This window comes from Solea solea, chromosome 17, assembly GCF_958295425.1.
Source record: "Solea solea chromosome 17, fSolSol10.1, whole genome shotgun sequence".
NCBI lineage: Eukaryota > Metazoa > Chordata > Actinopteri > Pleuronectiformes > Soleidae > Solea > Solea solea.
Genome location: NC_081150.1, coordinates 22,239,795 through 22,260,896, shown reverse-complemented (window position 1 = coordinate 22,260,896; position 21,102 = coordinate 22,239,795). Strand labels below are relative to the sequence as shown.

Here is a 21,102-nt window from a genome sequence, read left to right as displayed (position 1 = left end):
AAAAGATATAAAATATGTGATCATGATTAAATAATGTGCTGACTATTACATCAATGTGAATAACATAAACAATAAAATCTATCACTTTAGAATTGGAGGCTGCTCTTGATGTGTCAAAAGGTATTTAAATGTTGTAAAGCTCCTGTGGTTTTCTATTGCATCAGAGATGCCTGGCAATGTAAGAATACAAGTTCACCATGAAAGCTCATAACATGCTCTTCTTTCGGGATGAATGGCAGCACACAGTGAACATTGTGGGTAAGTTGTACCCTTAAGGATGACCTGGCTTCAGCATGCTATTACAAACATATCTAGCTGCTGAAGTACTGAATGACTTCTACAACCCTTTCGGACTTGATAAAGTGGATGATTTACAGCACTACACTTGTACTTCATATTTAACATTTAACTGTAACATCCTCCACATCCACATTAATAACGTGAAATACTTAAATCAACTCCTGAAAGTGTCTATGTACCTGAAGCACCGGAAGCCATATGAACACCCAGAGACAATGTGGTGCACAGCAAAACACAGCACAGTGCTGTAAACGTCTGTGCTCCATGCTTTATGGACTATGCACTGTAGAGCATCAAATCAGGGCCCTAAGTGTCCTAACACAGTCTTTGTCCCTGGCCTCTGAAGGTGGGAAGGTCAGAAAGAATCCCAGAAACACAGGCGTGATGTATGATATGATATGTAATGTAATGTAAACAGCTTAATGCTAATACCTGTTTTCTTCTCTAGCCCTTTTTGTAATATATACATTTCTGCCATTCTTGTACACAATGGGATGTCTGGTGCTGAGAATTTATTAACATTTTCACATTGCACAAAGTAATAATATGGTTTTGTGGGGCTTGCCATTTGTTTCCTACATACCTTTTTCTAAAGCAACTGGGGCAGCTGGAGTTCCTTCTGAGGAATGGGAACCAGAGGTTGATGGTCCAGTTGGGGCTGCTGGTGGCCTAGTCAGGAACTTCACTGATGTAGTGGAGGTTGCTGAGGGACAAAAGGAAGCCACTGCTACTGGTGGGTCTGGTGGGGCCATTACTGGTCCAGTTGGGGCCCTTCGGGGATCAGGTGGAGCCAGTGTTTGCTGGGGATCTGGTGGAGCTACTGGTCCAGTTGGTTGTTCGACTGGGGCTGATGAGGGTTCATCCAACTGGCGTGTGGCATCTGGTAGGACCCAGTCTGCATAGCAGAGGAACAGGAGTCATTTTACTTTAGTAATATTACTTTAATTAAATTAACAGCATAATCTGCTACAAACAAATCAATGTAGAAACTGAAATATACATAATCATTTTAAATCATCACTTATGGACCACTAGAGGTGGTGTGGGGTAGTGGAGTGACATGCCTACTAAATGAGACCTGCTTAATGAAACGCAGAACCACACGAAATGTGTGGCGATGCCTGCTCGGTCAGATTTTGCTTTCCTCTGGATGTTTATTATTTTGGTGTGTAGTTGCCAATCAATAGAGCACACAGGCATTGATGAGCTACACATCCCATTCTATATCTATTTCTTCTGCAGAGAGCTGCAAAAAAGTGTGTAGGATTGTGTCGTCTGTATTCACACACAATCTGGTGTTATGCAGAGGTGTGGGCCTGTTTATTTGTGCTTTAAAATGTCACTGCAGTGAAACATTGAGTCAATAACATTCCTTTTTAACGTTTCCCCAATTCACTTCACTTATTGCATTAAACAATGATACCTAAAAGGATCATTTGGCACAATGAAATTAAGCTTCCTAAAATTAGATACTACATTTCATTGTATGACAGTATATTCCAAGTTGTTTTTGTCAGTAAGTAAACGTCAGTGATGTTTATGTTATAGGAGCAATGTGCAATAAAGTACAACATTTTAAAATTTGCATTTGGTCAGAAAGTGAGTATCCTGCTCATAGTTAAATTAAAAAAATATATACCACAAAGCATTTTTCCAGCCAGGCTGCTGTCAGCTGAACAGTCAATCACAGTGGACAGCAGGAGAGGAAGATGTTCCATTAACCTAATCAAGATTCTCACATTCTCTTGGATCTTTCTGTGTGGAGTTGACATGTTCTCCCCATATCTGTGTTGGTTCTCTCCAGGTACTCAGGCTTCCTCCCACCGTTCAAAGGCATGCATGAAGGGATAGGTTAAGTGTGTGTGTGTGTGTGTGTGTGTGTGTGTGTGTGTGTGTGTGTTGCCCTGTCATGAACTGGCAAGCACAAGTACTTGCGTGTGTCGGGTACTTGTGCCCGAAAGATGCTGGGATAGGCTCCAACCCACCCTGGCCTCAACAGCAGTAGAGAATGAATGAATTGATGGATGTTAACCCAGTTTAGCCAGAAAATTGTGTGGACTCAACAGAAATAGCTTTTTACTCTGCTAAGACCAGTGTTACTAACTACAAAGGTGTCACTCCGGCAGTTTGCCCCGCCCCCTACTCTGCCGGCCTGCCGGCCCTGATAACACACACCTGCTGACAATTAAGCCATGTGGACTTTAAAAACTCTCTGGCCGTTTCTCAATATCCATACTTGTGCGTACTTGCGTACTCCCGTACTTGTGAAAACGTCATCAGCCTCAGTCCAAGTACTGTTCCAATTCTCAAGTAAGCGAACAGCGAGGACGGTTCTCAAACCTGGAAATGTTCTCGCTCCGCCCATCTTTACCAAGTATGCATCGGAGGTGACTTAAGCGTACTTGCGATGGCCATGTATCCCAGAATACATTTCGGCGATTGACGATGGAACGCAGAACGCACAATTGTAAGTAAAAAAGCTTTAATAAAACCGTTCTTGTACCGCGGAACGTAGTTTTAAGATCATTACTGGCGAGAAAGTAGTAATTTAGAATTAAAAAATGTGGTTTGTGTATTAAAAATACCAAGTATTTATAGTTTGTCAGCGATGTTTTCGGAGGTGAACAGCTCCACTGTTCGGACGCTCAGTGCTCACAGTGCCCGGCACGGAGCAGCGTTACCTCGGCCTGAAATGATGAATTATCCGCTTTCTCAAATGCTGGTGTGATCAAGAGATTTGTTGTTGAAGCATTATTCTCCTTCTAAAATAAAGTTATGGATATGAGCTGAAAGTTTGGATATATTTACATGTAAATTCAGTTTGATATTAATGAATGTACTCCTTTTAATGATTATTCTAAATATAAGCATTTGTTGTATTACTAATACTACCACTGCTGTTATTTTTGCACATACTATTATATCCTACATACATGTATATGTTACATATATATAAATATATATATACATATATATATATATATATATATATATATTATATACATGTATAATACTTTACACTGTTGTAATGAACTTATTGTCAACATGATTCTGTGTATTTTACTTTAGGGACAAATGAAGAAACCCAGGCTCTCATCGAGTGGCGGGTGGCCAATGAGAGCCTGTTCACAGGGAGGCGAAATGCGTCCCAGACTGGATGGGAGTGAGTAATGATCAGTGGTCATGTTATCTGTCTGTGAAAGTGATTGACAAACATTTCGCCATTCAACCTATATATCTTCATGAAAGTAACAGTGCATCACTCTGTGTGCTTATTTTGCCCAGTGTCTTTGTTGCCACTTCTGGCCTGCACGTCACTGCGAAGCAGGCCAACAAGAAGTGGAACAATCTGAAGGACAGATACAAGGTAATCTGTTTTACTTGTTTTTCTCTCAAAGGATACTTCTTATTTTTACAGTCTGTATTTATAATAATTCATCAGAGACAAGCACTGGTCGTTGCGTTCTGGTTTTACTATTTAATAGTTACAGATTTTTCAGGAGCTCAGACATCCTCCCACTGGTAGAGGGGTGGAGGCTGGTAGTGTGACCGCTGCCACTTGGCAGTGGTACAGTGCCATGGATGCTGCACTCCAGGGGCAGCATTCAATTACTCCACCCCTGGTTGTTGCAGCAAACACCATAGCCACCACGGGTGGTGTGCTGACCACACCACCTGAAACAGGCACGACCAGTGGTGTGGTCAGCACATCAGCATCTGCTCCCCCTGTGGAGGAAGCTACAGCCAGTCAGCCATCCCGAAAAAGGTCCAGAGATGGCGAGGACATTCTGGACCTCCTGAAGGACCGGGCAGAGAGGGAGCGAGAGGCACTGGCAAGACAGGGGGAAGCAGAGAGAGCAGCAGCAGCCAGAGCTGACTGCTTCCTCTCTCTATTTGAGAAACTGGTAGAAAAATTGTAAAATAAATTGTATGAAAATAATTCAGTGCACTCCATTATTTCTATTAAGTGTAATATTAGAACAGATACAACAGAGTTGGAGCAAAACATAATATATGTAAACATATTGTTCACTGCAACATTAGCTTTTATATATATATATATATATATATATATATATATATATATATATATTTATACACACATACACAGGTAATGGAAAAACATGATAAAAGACAGCAGATACCATTTATATGTTTTGTTTTATTCAATTATAATCATGTTCATGTAAGAAATGTGGCAACTCAGTGGGTGAGGAAACCTGTGCGGCAATCCTTTGCCTGGTGCCATTTCCTGACAGGTCCTCACCAGGGGCTTCATCCTCACTGTTGCCCCCGTCCTCACTGCCATCATCGTCCTCCTCCTCCTCCTCTACGATGTCTCCTACACCCATGCAGATGTTATGGAGGATGCAGCAGGCACCGATCACTTTCGGTGTGAAGAGAGGTCGGACTTCAAGAGCTTGCAGAAAGATAATGCGCCAGCGGGTCTTGAGCATCCCAAAGGTGCGTTCGATTATAATGCGGGCCTTGGCATGGTGGTGATTAAATCTGGATTCCACTCTGGCTGTTAAAACAGAAAAAAAACGAATAAATATTCACACAAAAAAACCCACAATGAACTACATTTCTAAGTCACCAAAGTATTAACCGACATTCTCTTTTGTGTTATTTGTGTGTTCCATGACTAATCTTACTGGCTACGGGCTGGCGGTACGGTGTCATGATAGCCACCGGATGCTGCAGACACGGGTACCCTCCATCTCCCAGCAGAAAGTATCCAGCTGGTGGATACAGGGCCTGTCGGAACATGGGGGATCTGCGGAGAACCATCGAGTCATGGACCAATCCTGGATTCCCTATGTAGACATCTAGGAACTTGACCCCAGCATCACAGACACCTTGCAAAATAACTGATGGGAAGAGTTTTCTGTTCATGTAACACCTCTTCTGTGGGTCTTTAGGGGGAAGAACACGGATGTGGCACCCATCAATGGCTCCAACAGCCCGACCAAATGCCTCATGATCAGCCAGACGGGCAAAGCCAGACCCCACCACCTCCAGTTCCTCATGTTTGGGGAAATGGATGACCTGGTGAATGATCGTCATCATGTTGTCTACAGTCTTGTGGACGATCCTGCAAATGGTTGACAGAGGCATATCGAAAATATCCGCTGTCACCCTGTAGGAAGCTCCACAAGCAAGCCAGTATACAGTCACCAGCACCTCAACCTCGTGACTCCAGCCATGGGACTTGTTATGGGGCAGCATTTGAAAAAATATATCCAAGCTGTCCCTGGATAGTCTCAGGGCCGGCTTTGTGTCTGCACCAGACATAAACATGCTGATGATTGGCACATTTATATTCATCTGTGCATATCTCTGCATTGGTTGTTTCTTCTGTGGAGAAACAAAACATATTTAGAGTGGTTGTAATATAATATGTACACATATATACATGTATGTATATATATATATATATATATATTGCTTGCAATGGTTCAGTAAGAGGTTTCTTCAGTTCTGAAGAAGCCTGAGAGGGATTCCCAAAGTTTTTCATATGGCTGTATATATATGCTGTTTGAGGCAATAGATGTGATTATTAGTTAAAGTGATGAGTAGTTCTTACCTTGTTCACAAGATATGCTAGAAGGGCAAGCCTCCTCTCCCTCCTCTGCAATCTGGCTCTTCTTTCCCTGATCCTCCTCCTCAGGTCAGCAGCCTCCTCTTCGGCCTGCCGGTAAAGCATCCCGACAGCGAGAACAGCAACACACCTTGCATCCATTTTAGTTAGTATTTTTTTTCGTACTCCAGCTCACCTATACTCATTAACCTCCTCAACTCCAGTGCCTCTTAATCTAGCCCTGCATTTTATAGCCATTGCCCTGCTATAACACACCTGATTCAAATGAACATATGGCTTCTGCAGAGATTGAAGACAAGCTGACAATTTAATCCAGGTGTGTTAGAGCAGGGTAACATCTAAGTCATGCAGGACAGTGGTCCCTGAGGACCAGATTGTACAACACCATCAACCTCCCACCAATGGTCTGTTATATGAAGACAAAAGACTACAAAACATTAAAAATGTGTTGAATATAAATAACGACATGAGTTGTGGTTCTTTTTTATATATAATATAGCTTTATTGTAAGTGATTTAATGTTATATATAGGATTACATATGTTTATATGTGCATAGCATATATACAGTCTATGCATTAGGTGGCGGTAATGAGGCTGCAGCACTTGGCGCCAGCCACCATTCGAACAGAAGAACAATACATGTATACTTGCTTACTTGAGTATTGACACACGGGCCGTTTCTCAATATCCATACTTGTGCGTACTTGTGCGTACTTGCGTACTCCCGTACTTGTGAAAACATCATCAGCCTCAGTCCAAGGGCTGTTCCAATTCTCAAGTAAGCGAACAGCGAGGACGGTTCTCAAACCCGGAAATGTTCTCGCTCCGCCCATTTTTACCAAGTATGCATCGGAGGTGACTTAAGCGTACTTGCGATGGCCATGTATCCCAGAATACATTTCGGCGGAGCATAGCAGCAGATAATAGAAATATAAATCTGAAATAAATATTTTTCTGTGTCCCGGAACAAAGTTTTAACATCATTTGAGGCGAGAAATTAGTCATTTAGAATTCAAACATGTGGTTTGTGTATGAAGATATGACGTATTTATAGTTTGGCAGCAACGTTTGTCGGAGGTGATCAGCTCCGCCTCTGCGGACGCTCGGCGCTCACTGTGCCCGGCACAGAGCAGCGTGACCTCGGCCTGTCCTGATGAAATGATCCGCTGGCTCAGACGTGGCTGTCATTAGATGCTCGGTGTGATCCATAGATTTGTTGTTGATGTGTTATTTTGTTTTTAATGGAAACGTTTTGACCTGAAAGTTTGAAGGTTTGTATATTGTTAATGTTTTATTTATTTTAACTTTGAATTTTTGATTTATATTAAAGTCGAGATTTATATTTCAATATAATATGTAAATATTAGATATGTATAGTATAGTATGTAGAGTAGTATATATTTGTACACGTACATATATGTCATACATACATATATATATATATATATATACTACTCTACAATGCTGTAATATATCTATTTTCCACATTGTATTATTTGTATTGTATATTTTAATAGAAATAAATTAATAAATGAAGTTAAATATTTAAAATGTAAAAATAATAACAACATATATATACATTTATTAAAAGTATTTCATATGTTAATTTATCAACACTGTAGGTGGCGGTAATGAGGCTGCAGCACTTGGCGCCAGCCACCATTCAAACAGCAGAACAATACATACATACTTGCATACTTGAGTATTGAGAAACAACCACATACTTGTGTACTCCCGTACTTGGCAAGTATATACTCCCAGCGTACTTCTCAAGTATATACTTCCCAAGTACGCAAGTACATACTTGCTTACTTGAGTATTGAGAAACGGCCTCTGTTTCCCTGTTTCAGTGCCAGTGTGTTTTCGTCCATGCCTGATCACTAGAGCTCCTCGTTACAGCCACAGATGCCACAAGTTTTTGATCCTCTTTGTGAGCGACGCTTTCTTTTGTAAGTTTTCTTATCATAGCCTGTTAGCTGATACCTTAGTTAAGATTTATAGCCCCTTTTGTTTTCCTCCTTGGGAGAGATTTCTGTTTGTTCATTTTCACAGCCTTTTAGGAACTCCAATCACTAGGATTGTGACTTACCTTTTATAACGCGACGGCGCTCTACGACATCTTCCTGAAGGGGCTGGCGAAACCGATCCAGGAGCAGCTGGTGCCGCTGGACCTGCCGACAAGCCTGGACGCCCTAATTGCTCTGGCCATCCGGACCGACAACAGACTCCACAAGCTCAGGCAGCGCGACGACCGACCACCACGCTCTGCAACGCCGACTGGGCTGGCGCCCCACCGATCACCTCCCGAGCAGCCTCGATACCCCAGGGAGGGAGTGGGAGAGCCCATGGAGCTGGGGCGTTTTTTCTTGTCCCAAATTTTTTTTCAAATTATTAAACACTGCCCTCAATATCAAGTTAGAACATTCTGCCCACTGATATCCATCTCTGGGGTACCTCGTGCTCCATCTAGTCTCACTGAGAAAAACTCTGATGTTGTTGCTTTTGCCTCGCTCATAGCCCGCAGATGTATTCTATTACATTGGAAAAGCGTGAACGCTCCCACTACTACTTCTTGGTTAAGTGATTTAATGTCTTTTTTTTTCATTGGAAAAAGTTAAATATTCCCTTAGAGGCTCAGCTGCCAATTTTTATGTGTGACCGGCACTAGGATTACTTGTGTATGACAACGCCACTCTCTTTAAAGGGGAGAGACCCTGGACTACGCGCAGTGTGACTAATCTACAGCAACCACTCCCCACTCAGGTTAATACCTATTAGGGCAAGGACAAGCAGAGGCTCTTGAAGTTGTACAAAAATAAAGTTTATTTTGACAATATCCCCTCAACAATAAAATCAATACTTTTGTATTTGATAAGGCTGATACCTAGAGTTGGACACACACATAACCAGGTGAATACTGTTATGTATTTAAAGGTTCAAAGGCACTGCACACTTAAACAGCTCAAAACACTGTATACTTAAAGGTTCGAAGGCACTGCACACTTCCAGAGCAAACATTAAATTCTACGACACCATGGAAAGGTGGATGGTCACAACTATCAAGGTAAGTGCAACAAAACAAAAATGGAGACACTAATTATAAGGATTTCTGGGAGGAGAGAACAGTGGCTGCTCTGCCGACGTGTGTCGCCAGTTCAGCCTACAAGACAGAATAAATACATTACAAGAAATTCAACAGTATTATTAAAACTGACCCAGATGATACCCATGCCCAGTCTCTCGTACCTGCTTTGAGCTAAGCTGTATCGCATCCAGGTAATACAGTAGATTGACTGGGACAGCTAATGCTGCTTGTCATAAAGTGCTGATGATTAATATCTACAAATATAACAGGAAATACAAAGTTAAATAAACCACCGAATGTACAGCAGCAGACGTGTGGCAACATCATATTAGGTGGACATTATTAGTAGCTCCCACCTTAAACTGCTACGAGGTAAGGCCTACAGGTACGAGGTACAATGCAGTTTAACCCTCATGGCACCAACCGACACACTAAGAATGCAAGGAGAGGTAAATAATCTAAACTCAACCTTAAACACAAGCATATAGACCCAGAAAAGTGTTTGTACCTCTTTTCTTCTCAGACCTGCGACGCCGGCAACAGGAGCATGGACGAGGGTGAGCTACGAGAACAAACGTGGACTTGCAAAGTCCCGCGAGATCCTAGTCTCATGTACTGTGAGGCTGCTGTTGCTAGGTTCCCCACCTGGTGACCTGGGTCCTAGCGTCCCATATGTTACATACACCCCCACTTTAAAAGGTCGCCGTCCCGGTGACATAACTCACTTTACTTAGCAGGAACATTAGTCTCGTGGCCTGTGTGCTAAAGGGTCTGGGGGCCGTTGGACTAGGGGTTGGGGTAGACGGAATGGGTTTGAATGCTGCCCAGCTGTGGTTCGGTGGGAGCGTCGTATCATCTCTGGTCCCAACAAGAACTGGAGGGCTGTTTCTGGCCCTTCAGGAGAGGGTGGATTGCTCTCTGGGAGACCTGCAGGTTCTTCCATGGACACAAGGCCAGTCTCTGGGGGCTGGGGGTCTGGGGCTGGCTCCTGTTCGGCAATAGAGCTAACGTTACAGGGGGAGCTGATGAAACCTGACAGAAGGCTGCTGTTGCTGTCCTCATCCTCGCTAGCGTTTCCTAAGGGGGGGGTTTCATCCCTCTGTCTGGGGGGAGGGGGGGCCACTAGTGGTTCTGAGACCAGCACGCCTCTCTCAGTGATTGGTCTTAGTTCAGGGCGATGAACAGTTTTCTGCTGTTCTGGGTTGGATCGGGACTGGATCTTGTATACTGTACCGACATTATCCAGGCATTTCACCACTTGGTAGACTGTTGATTCCCAGACATCTTGGATTTTTCTACGTCCTAGTACATGGTTCTTCCGATAGACCAGAGTGCCAACTGGAAGGATGGCTGTGGTTGTTGGAGGTTGGCGCTGCTCTCTGGCTGTGGCAGCTGCCTCCAAATGCTTTTTAGCTGCCACATACACAGAAGCCAAGTGATCTTGATGCTTGGTGACCCAGTCATCTGGTGTGATTGAAGCTGGCTCCTCATCCGCTTGCCCCAGTAGTAGGTCAACAGGTAGCTGGGGTTTCTGACCAAACATCAGTTCGTATGGTGAATGACCTGTTGACTGGTGGACTGTTGTATTGTAAGCAAACACCAACTGGGGGAGCAATTGAGGCCATTTTCGCTTTTTCTCTCCTGGGAGGCAGCGCAAAAGATCAAAAAGGGTTCGATTAAACCTCTCGCATTGTCCATTTCCCTCCGGGTGGTAAGGGGTCGTCCTGCTTTTTGCAATCCCATACAGCTGGCAAAGGCGTTTGAGTAGTTCACCTTCAAAGTTGCGGCCTTGGTCCGAATGAATTCTTTTAGGCACTCCATAGGTGTAAAACCATTTTTCCGTGAGGATTTTGACAACAGTATGGGCCTTCTGGTCCGATGTTGGATATGCTTGAGTGAATTTGGAGAAAACGTCGGTCACGACCAAGACATGCTCTCTCCCATCACTGGCTCTTTCCAAGGTGGTAAAGTCAATGGCAACAACCTCTAAAGGTTTGGAGGCCGTCAGATGTCCCATGAATGTCCGGACTGAGGGCCGCACTGCTTTGGCAATGATGCAACGTTCACACTCTTTGCACCACTGGTCAATGTCTGAACGCATATTTGGCCAGTAGCATCTTTCTCTGACCAAGGCTGTCGTCCTTTCTGCCCCCTGGTGGCCGTGATTGTCATGTAAACTGGTCAGTACTTCTACTTGTAGTGCTTTTGGTAATAGCAGCTGGTGAACTGTCTGTCGGCTTGGGGGCATCTGTACCTCTCTGTAAAGCACATTGCCCTTTTCCTTGATTCTCCTCCATTGTCGGACAAGCTCCAAAACCTGGTTGGGTTCTCTAGACCGTTCTGCTCTGTCTGGGGGGCGTCCTCTCCTCCAGTAGGGGAGAAATGCTTTGACCACTGGGTCTGTGGCTTGCAGGGCCTGCAGATCAGCCTTCTCCCGCACCGGAGCTGCGTCCACTGCCATGACGTTACCAGTGAGCTGTGGTTGTGTGGGAGAGTACTTTTTGGAGCCAGTCGTTTGTGATGGAATGTTAAAACCAGACACGATGTCAGAAATGGAATGTACGGCTGGGGTGTTCGGTTGACGGGAAAGGGCATCAGCATTACGGTTGGCTGCTCCGGGGCGGTATTTAATGTAAAAGTTGAAACTGGCCAATTCGGATGCCCACCGTTGCTCTACAGCTGCTAGCTTGGCCGTCTGGAGGTAGCTCAGGGGGTTGTTGTCTGTGTACACGGTGAAAGCCGTCCCCAGAAGGTATTCCCTGAACTTTTCTGTGATGGCCCACTTCAAAGCAAGGAATTCTAATTTCATGGAGCTGTAGTTTGACATGTTTCGTTCACTTGGTCTAAGCCCCCGGCTGGCAAATGCGATTGGCCGACGGGCTCCATCCTGTTCTTGAGCAAGTACTGCACCCAGGCCCTGGTGGCTGGCATCCACTTCTAGGATAAAGGGCTTCTTGAAGTCCGCGTAGCCAAGGACAGGAGTAGTGACAAGCTTGTTTTTAAGTGTCTGTGCTTAATGCTTTTTCACATGACTCACTCCACTGTCCTTCCAACTTGGCACTGACCTTTGACCTTGGTTTTTTCTTGCTTCCTTCTAGCTCTCCAACCAGTCGATGAAGCGGGGCTGCATGCTTTGCGAACCCTTCTACAAAACGCCTGTAGAAGGAGGCAAAACCCAAGAAGCCGCGTAATTCAGTGACGGTGGATGGGCGCTTCCACTCTGCCACTGCCCTGGTCTTCTCTGGGTCGGTTGCCACACCGGCAGGGGAGATGATATGACCAAGGTATCGCACCTCCCGCTGAAAAAAATGGCATTTAGACATCTTCAGTTTCAGGTTATGCTGCTGGAGCCGACTCAGGACCATCTCCAACCGCTGCAGGTGTTGACTGAAGGATGTGGAGAAAATTATGATATCGTCCAAATACAGCAGCAATGACTGAAAACTCTGATCCCCGAAGATACGTTCCATTAGGCGCTGGAAAGTTCCTGGCGCATTACAAAGTCCAAATGGCATTCTGTTGAACTCAAAGAGGCCAAACGGGGTGCAGAATGCCGTCTTCTCTTTGTCTCTCTCTGACATTGGCACCTGGTTGTATCCACTTGCCAAGTCGAGCGTTGAGAACCATTTGGCACCAGTAAGAGCATCCAAAGATTCTTCAATGCGCGGCAGCGGATATGCGTCTTTCCTCGTCTTGGCGTTGAGTTGTCGATAATCGACACACAGCCGGATGTCACCACACTTTTTCTGGACAACTACGATGGGGGAGGAGTAAGGGCTGGAGCTCACTCTCACAATCCCTCCCTGTAACAGTTCTTGTATGTGGGACTTGACCAGTGAAAATTGAGATGGGGGGAGACGGCGGTACCGCTGGCGAACAGGGACGTCATCCATCAGTGGGATATGAAAGATGGGAATCTCTCATCACATATGTAAACACCCTCTCCTCTCTGGACCCCAACTGAATCAATCTGATTTTTTTTTTTACCATGTAACATTTTTTAGGGAGCACACTATTATACTATTGTTTTTACTATTATTATTGTGGATTTTCTCTTTCGCCTCCCTCTGTGTTTTGTTCTATTTTGTTTATTTGTTCTTTATATTTATGTATCTGCTTCTTTTTATTTTTGTTTGTTGTTGCTTATATTTGTTTGTTTTTGTTTTGTTTTGGTTTTTTTCTCTCCCTCTTTGTTCTTGGGGGATTTTCTTTTCCTGGTTCTTTGTTCAAAAATAAAAATGTATAATATAAAAAAAAAAAGAACACAGAATCAAGATAGAAATAAGCAAAGAGCTGTGGAAACGCAAGAAACACAACTAAGGGCAGATGACAGGATGTATGTGAAGAAAAGAGACTTTTGTGACGTTCATAACAGGAGTGATCAATAGTACAGCCGAAGTGAAATCAAAAAGTGTTCAAATCCAGCTCATCGTTCATGAACACAAAACCTTATGTTTAGTACTTATATTTATTATAGTGTTTACTCACTGTAAATCATTAAATAAAACTATAATGGCATATTATTGCTACTCATCATTTATTACAATTACTGTATTTTCCTCTTATTTAATTACCTTTTGATTTTTTTATATGGTATAAAACATAGTTTCAATTAACTTGGATGGAAAAAAGAAACACCTGTAAATGCTCCAATGCATTTTATTTTTTCAGAAAAAAAAGGTAAAACAAACATCTTGTTATGACAAACGTATTCAAATATTTGAAACAACAATTATGTGTGGGTGTTACAACCCTAACTCGTTGGGGAAGGGGAAATAACATAAATAACCAGATGGAATTGGTTTAGCAAAAATGAGTTTGTTTTATTAATACGGAAGGTAAAGTTAACATAAATCAATCACAATAAACCAAGGGAGGAGGCGGCTATTCCCAAAATCAAAATACTAAAAACACATCAAAACCAAAACACCAAACTGGGAATAGCACCCCTAAGTCCGATGTAACAAGGACAGGGTTTGGCACTAAAAAAAATACAGGCTCAGGGCCGTCAATGTAGAGCACACCCACTTAAAACCAAAAGGAATAGTTTAACTCAAAGTCTGGCGCACAGGCCGAAACAAATTGGCTAACAAATAAACTAGTACTCACAACAGTCAAAACTCACAAATCTCAAAGTGAATACTCAAAAGCTGCTCCCAAAACAGAGCGACAAAGGGGCCAACTGCTCACATGAAAGCACAGTGCCCACGAGTGACTCTCTGCTGCTGATTCTTAACAGGTGTGACTGTAAACAAGCTGAGGCAGGATTGGGTAGGTGAAGCTGGAGCAGGTGACCCAATCACAGTGCAGGAGAACAGGCAGGCCGAGGCAGGCGGGTGAATTGGTGGAGGAAGACCAGGCAGGAACCAGAGCCACCAATCAGGAGCAAGGGCTGGCACACGTCTTCTGTTTACTTAACACATGACAAACACTTGTGGCAGGGCGTCACAGCCAAGGGCCATGACAGTGGGTGTTGTACGTGTTTGTGTTGTGACTGTTGGTGTTGTTTACGCGTGTTATGCGTATTGTTGTATGTGTCTGTGTTGTTTACATGTGTGCTATGCGTGTTGGTGTTGTACGTGTCTGTTGTTTACGTGTGTGTTGTTTACGTGTCTGTTGTTTACGTGTGTGTTGTGCGTGTTGGTGTTGTACGTGTCTGTGTTGTTTACGTGTGTTGGTGTTGTCCCTGTCTGTCTGTTATTTGTGTGGATGTTGAATGTGTCACAGATTTACAAGAAAAAAACATGGATGTCCCCTGAGATTAAAGTGGTAAATCCATAAACAAACAAAATTCACAAGAAACCCTCACTTAAATGTACAAGAAACTACAAATAAACAGGATCTGTTTCCTCTTCCTAAATGAAGGGAGACCAGAGCATGAACCAACAGGCCATCATATCAGAACAATATCTAATTCCATCAACATAGACTGATGAAGAACTGAAACAATAATGTCTTATGTCTTCAGTTGTCCAATTTTCCCATCCTTCAGCACGCTTCCTACAGCATTTAAGTGTGTGTCAGTGTTGTTTGTGTGTGTTGTACGTGTGTGTCTGCGTTGTACGTGTGTCTGTTCATCTGCTTGCTTTACAGAAAATATAAAGGTTTTCCCCACACGTCAGAAATTGTTTTACTGGTGCGGCAAAAAAAATGAGTCAACAGTTTCTTACAGAAGAATTGACATCTCTTTACATTTCAAGCTGATTTTTCAAACGCTGTAGCTTTGGCTTTAGGTCTAATGAGAGCAATACCTGTTGGATGAACTGAAATGTGAGCTTCATAGTCTTGGGGTAGTTAAGATGGAGTGCATACGTGAGTCCAAACAGAATGCACATTGCTGTCGGCAGATTTTGAATGTTGTCCATCACAACTTCTCCCTCAATGATGATTTGCAACGAGGCTGGACTGAGATGCTGGGAAGATGTGTGCACAGCACCTTCACGCTCAATGACAAGTGTCCCAATGTCAAGGTCACAAAAAGAATCATCATCATCATCATATTCCTTAATAAAGAGTAACAGAAGAGCACAATCATTACATTAGAGTTCTCATTTGAAAAACAAGTTTCATCAATATAAGAGTGTCATGGCAAAAATGATAAGAAAGCAAGAGCTTACTTACAAAGCCTGCTTTAAAGAAGTTTGTGGGGTTGTCCCCAAGGATGATAGGAAGCCCTCTGAGCACCTGTGTCCGGAGCGCAGTTGACTCTGTAGTCTTTTGGGAATTAAACACAGTAACACAAGTTAGATAGCTAAAATGAAAAACAAATAATGATCTATAAGAAAGCTTGAACAAACCAAGCAATGTTTGGATTAAATTATACAACTAATAGAGTATCATTGTGATATGATGTTTTTCAAAACCTGTGAAAAACAATGCCAAGTACAAAATGTCTATGGACCTACATTGGTCTGTTGTGAAATCTGTGTCAACAACTGTCCAACATTCCCTCTCTTGGATCCAAATAACTCCAGGAGACGAGGACTGTGCCCATCGATGTTCTCATAAAAGTCCTGCTTGAGGTTCTTGCCCACGATCCTGCTGAACTCCATGAACACCTGATAAATAAAGAGTTACACACTAAATGAGTTACACTACTAGAGACTATTTCTGGCCTGAACATCTTCCAGTTGTGTGTTCTGTGCTCCTTACTTCTGTGTGCATTAAATGTAGAATACACATGTGTGTGAAAGTTACACTGGACTCTGTGATTTACCTTTAAATGTGTACTGTGCAAGTGAGTGAGAAAGATCGCTTCTGTGCAGGGTGCAGAAAAATCACATGACTGACAGTGAAAGGTTACTTGAGCAGTTTCACTTTTATTTGATCGTGTTTGAAACGATAATGTTTTAAAAGGTGACCCCTTTTATCACAGATAAACTCACAATACTTACACTTCCACAGCTTCCTCACACCACAGGGATCTGTAAAAATAGAAAACGAGAACATGTTTAGTTCAACAACTCAGCTCAACAACGTCACTGTTAAATACAATAAGGTATTAGAAGCGAAACAACGCCGATGTTACAGAGAAAACTGACATGTTAACGAGCGTGTGTGTGAGAGTGAGTGAGAGGGAAAAAGAGCGGCCAAGGACGGGTCAAGCGGATCAACGCGCTGCAAGCAGCTCGCGGTGTTCGCAACGTAACCTCCTCCATAGCGCCTGCTACACTTCTTTACCCAGACAGCGGTAGAATCACTTTTCTTTTGCGTAAAATCACGGTTATAGAAATGATACAGTCGCAAACACTCGCCGGTATGTGAGCCGTCCTCAGACTGAGGACACGAAGCGAACATTAACATTCAGCTGACTCTTCTTTGAGTTAACATTAGCTAGTGTTAGGAATAAGTACTATTAACATGATGCACACGTTCAAAAAAAAAAAAAGAAGCTGCGCCAACAAATTATCCACAAGCTTTCGAGTATTAAAAATTCCCACAAAGATAACTAGGCTAACAGTTACTTATCATACTAACCGTTCCACTTGGAGTCGAGTTGCTTCCAAGTTAGGGTACCGTCTGCTGCCGATGCCTGCTCGTCCCGCCAGGTGTCCAAGTTACACGACGCTGGTCTTGTCACGTGACCAGGCAGGTTTTTGAATTAGCCCCCTCCCCTTTCTTATAAAGGTAAACATACCAAGTTATCTCTGCTAAACCTGATTAGTGCAATTAATATTTCAGCTAAATAGTACAAACAACTAATGTTGTTTCATAATGATAGCAGGTTTTTACTAAACATAAAAGAATAAGTCATGATCACTCGGAAGTTTAATTAGAAACAAAATCTGGGTTTACAGTGCGGGCAAAACAGTCAAAAAATAATATGGTGTAAATGAGAACATAACCTCAGGAATGTTAAGGTCAGCAGAGGGAGCCATCCCCCAGAGTAAGAGCAAGATAAATAGGAAACTGGTACCGTGGTGGACAGAAGAATGTCGTCAAGCTGTTAAAAAAAGAAACAGAGAATTGAAACAACTCAAAAGAACCCATAGCGTGCAGCAGCTAGTCCAATATAAGAAGGCACAGACAGTAGTGAAAAGAACAATACGCCAGGCCAAGAGGGCAAGCTGGAGAGAATTATGTGAAAAAATAGGAAGAACGACACCTGTAGGAGAAGTATGGGGAATGATAAAAAAGATGGGGGGAGATAGAAAGGTATGGGATTATCCGGTCATGACGTGTGGGGAGGAGACTGCAATTTCTAACAGGGATAAGACAGAAATGATGGCAAAGTCATTTGCAAGAGTACATGGCATTGAAAATCTATCAGAAGAGGGGAGGAGGAGGAGGAGGAGAGAGAAAACAATGAATCAGTATCCAGGTGTGCTAGACAGGAGGGAAGAAACAGGGGAAGCAACTGACGAACCATTTACTATGGCAGAAATGACGAGGGCAATAAATAAATCAAGACCAACCTCCCCAGGGAAAGATAAGATATGCAATATAATGCTAAAACAACTAAGGGAGAGAGCATTATTAAAGTTGCTGCTATTGTACAACAAGGTATGGAAAGAGGGAAGATTACCAAGTGCCTGGAAAGAAGCAGTAGTGGTCCCCATAAGAACACCCAGTAAGGATCCCACACAACCCACTAGTTACAGGCCAATAGCCTTAACATCAAATCTGTGCAAAATAATGGAAAGGATGATAACAGAAAGATTAACTTATGATCGTGAAAAACAAGAAATGCTGGCAAATGATCAAAGTGGTTTTAGAAAAGGAAGAAATACGATGGATGCAGTGATAAGGCTAGAGACAGAGATAAGAAAGGCACAGGCAAATAAAGAAGCAGTAGTGTCAGTGTTTTTTGATATAGAGAAAGCATATGATATGATGTGGAAGGAAGGATTATTAATAAAGCTGTGCAAGATGGGTATAAGAGGAAGGGTGTACAACTGGATTAAGTAGAGAATGGGACCCCTCAAGGGAGTGTGATTAGCCCTTTACTCTTTACAGTAATGATCAATGACGTGTTCTCAAAAGTACCAGAGGAGATAGGTAGGTCACTCTTTGTGGATGATGGGGCCTTGTGGAAAAGAGGAAGGAATGTGGCATATGTTGTGGGCAAAGTACAAGGGGCTATTGATGAGGTGGTGGAGTGGGGCTATGACTGGGGATGCCAGTTCTCAGTGGAAAAAAACCTGGACAGTGTATTTTAGCAGGAAATGAAGAGAGGAAGGAATGAAACTGAAAATGTACGGGAATGAGCTGCAAAGAGTTGGAACATTTACATTTGTGGGTGTAGTGTTTGACTCACAGTTAACATGGGCAGGGCATATTGGTAGAATAGAAGAGAAATGCAAAAAAGTGATCAATGTGTTGCGATGTTTGACAGGTAGGAGTTGGGGAGCTAGTTGCTCGGCACTGAAAAGAGTGTATGTGGCTTTAATACCATCAGTGTTTGATTATGGCAGCATTGCCTATGGGTCAGCTGCTAGATCAAGGCTTAAGAAGCTGGATGTGATTCAGGCACAGGCGCTGAGAGTCTGCAGTGGGGCTGTTAAGACAACGCCAGTACCTGCGTTACAGGTAGAGATGGGAGAGGTGCCTCTGGGGCTGAGAAGGAAGCAGTTGATGGGAAATTACTGGGCGAATTTGAAGGGACACAATGATTCTCACCCGATGAAAGTGGTACTGCAGGAGTGCTGGGAGAATGGGAAGAGTCAGAGGGAAAATCAGAGGGAGAGTAGGAAAGGAATTGGCAAATGAACTGGGAGTCTTAGCGGTGAGAATAAGCCCTACAATAGTCTGTAGTCCAGCAACACCATAATGGATGCTTGAGGGCCCGAAAATAGACTGGCATCTGTTAGAAATGAAAAGAAAAGGAAAGGGTCAAATAGATTTGGAAGGTGCGTTTGAACGTCATGTAATGGGAGAGTATGGAGACTTGGTGCTGATATATACAGATGGGGCTAGGGAACCTGAAACAGGAGTGACAGGATTAGGGGTGGCTGTGCCAGAGAGCAGGATTGGGCTAAGTAGGAGAACATCGAATATGTTGGGGGTCTACACGGTGGAGATGCTGGCAGTATTGGTAGCTCTAAGATGGGTGGAAGAGGCCAGGACATGTTGTATGAAATATTGCAGTCAGTTATTAGAGTAATGAACAGAGGACATCAGGTTGGATGTTTTTTTTGGTGGGGATTTGAACCAGCGACCCTCCGGTTACAAGTCAAGTTCCCTTTCCACTTGGCCACGGGCTGCCCAAGTTAGGGTCAATAGGGTAGGTATGGGACACAGGAGAGAGGAGGTTGTGATAATGTCTCCTTAATGAACCTGTTTTGCCAGTTTCCAGCAACATTTGTAGACCGTCAAGGGTGCACACTTGCTGCTCCTACATAATCATCCTGTTAACATTTCTCACTCGTTTCCATTACTCCTTTTAAATGAAATTCTTGATCCCTAATTTCCTTAGATTAGATGATACCTGCCCACCTTGGGCTTACACTGAAATGTCATCATCCCACTGCTCTCTACACTCTGTGTGATTTGCTCACAGCTGTCCATATGTGTTCACAGCGTATCGCACAACCCGGTCGTTACCAACACAATTAGGTCTTGGCTTCAGTTGAGGAAACAATACGGTCTGCTCAGGGCTTCGGCCCGTACTCCAATCTTGAATAATCACTCATTTCTCCCCTCCTGCTCTGACCCCACTTTTCGCACATGGTCGAACAAAGGCCTCAAAACACTTATTGATTTGTACGAGTGACACTTTTTCGTCTTTCATGTCCTTGTCAGCTAAGTACAATCTGCCCAATAGCCACTTTTTTAGATTCCTCCAAGTACGACACTTTATCCAAAAGCAGTTTCCACACTTTCCGAACCGCCCCCCTGAAGCGGAAATTGACCAATTTCTCTGCCTTGATGCTGATCAGAAAAGACTGATTTCCACCATCTATAATAGAATCGGCCTCTTGTGTCCAGTCCCCACAGCATCACTTAAGGGTGTGTGGGAGCAGGAATTAGGGGTGGGCATAGATGACGACCAGTGGAGAAGCGTTTTAAAACTGGTCCACTCCTCATCCATATGCGCCAGACATGGCCTTTTACAATGTAAAGTGCTCCATAGAGCTCACTATACCAATGCTAAATTGGCTAGAATATATTTTGACCACAGCGATGCTTGTAAGTCTCCAGCTGACCATTTGCACATGTTCAGGGTAGAGGGAGGCATTTATATCAAATACAGAACAGTGTTAGGGTCAATAGGGTAGGTATGGGACACAGGAGAGAGGAGGTTGTGATAATGAGGTTGAGGCTAGGGCACTGTGCACTGAATAAATCACTTAAATTGGCAGGGAAACATCAGACAGGACTGTGTGAGAGGTGTCAGGAAGAGGAGGAATCTGTGGAACATGTACTTTTGAGGTGTAGGGCATATGAGGCAAATAGAGAGGTGATGAAAAATAATCTAAGGAAATTAGGGGATCAAGAATTTCATTTAAAGGGAGTAATGGAAACGAGTGAGAAATGTTAACAGGATGATTATGTAGGAGCAGCAAGTGTGCACCCTTGACGGTCTACAAATGTTGCTGGAAACTGGCAAAACAGGTTCATTAAGGAGACAATCCTTTACTAGTCTCCCATAGAAAACCATGTCAGGCTTGCTGT

At 43.3% G+C, this 21,102-nt stretch overlaps 1 protein-coding gene and 1 long non-coding RNA gene across 2 annotated transcripts; one reads left to right on the top strand and one right to left on the bottom strand.

The window, feature by feature from the left end:
• Positions 1-4,466: 4,466 nt before the first annotated feature.
• Positions 4,467-8,267, bottom strand: LOC131444099 (putative nuclease HARBI1). Its single transcript, XM_058614242.1, has 4 exons — positions 7,993-8,267; positions 5,888-6,032; positions 4,956-5,658; positions 4,467-4,825 (listed from the first exon to the last, which is right to left on the bottom strand). Exons 2-4 carry the CDS (start codon positions 6,005-6,007, stop codon positions 4,467-4,469), a joined length of 1,182 nt encoding a protein of 393 aa, XP_058470225.1. The 5' UTR covers positions 6,008-6,032; positions 7,993-8,267.
• A 590-nt stretch (positions 8,268-8,857) lies between these two features.
• On the top strand, positions 8,858-9,672 carry LOC131443529 (uncharacterized). The gene is made up of 2 exons (XR_009233639.1): positions 8,858-8,967; positions 9,512-9,672. It is a non-coding gene; the product is annotated as an uncharacterized LOC131443529 (long non-coding RNA).
• The last annotated feature ends 11,430 nt before the right edge of the window (positions 9,673-21,102 follow it).

Bases quoted from the DNA above. Each gene is read 5' to 3' on its own strand.
- LOC131444099 (XM_058614242.1), bottom strand. From the start codon at position 6,007: ATGCTTTACCGGCAGGCCGAAGAGGAGGCTGCTGACCTGAGGAGGAGG. The intron at 5,659-5,887 runs GTAAGAACTACT...GTTTCTCCACAG, and splicing joins TAGCATATCTTGTGAACAAG to AAGAAACAACCAATGCAGAG. The intron at 4,826-4,955 runs GTAAGATTAGTC...CTGTTTTAACAG, and splicing joins GTACCGCCAGCCCGTAGCCA to CCAGAGTGGAATCCAGATTT.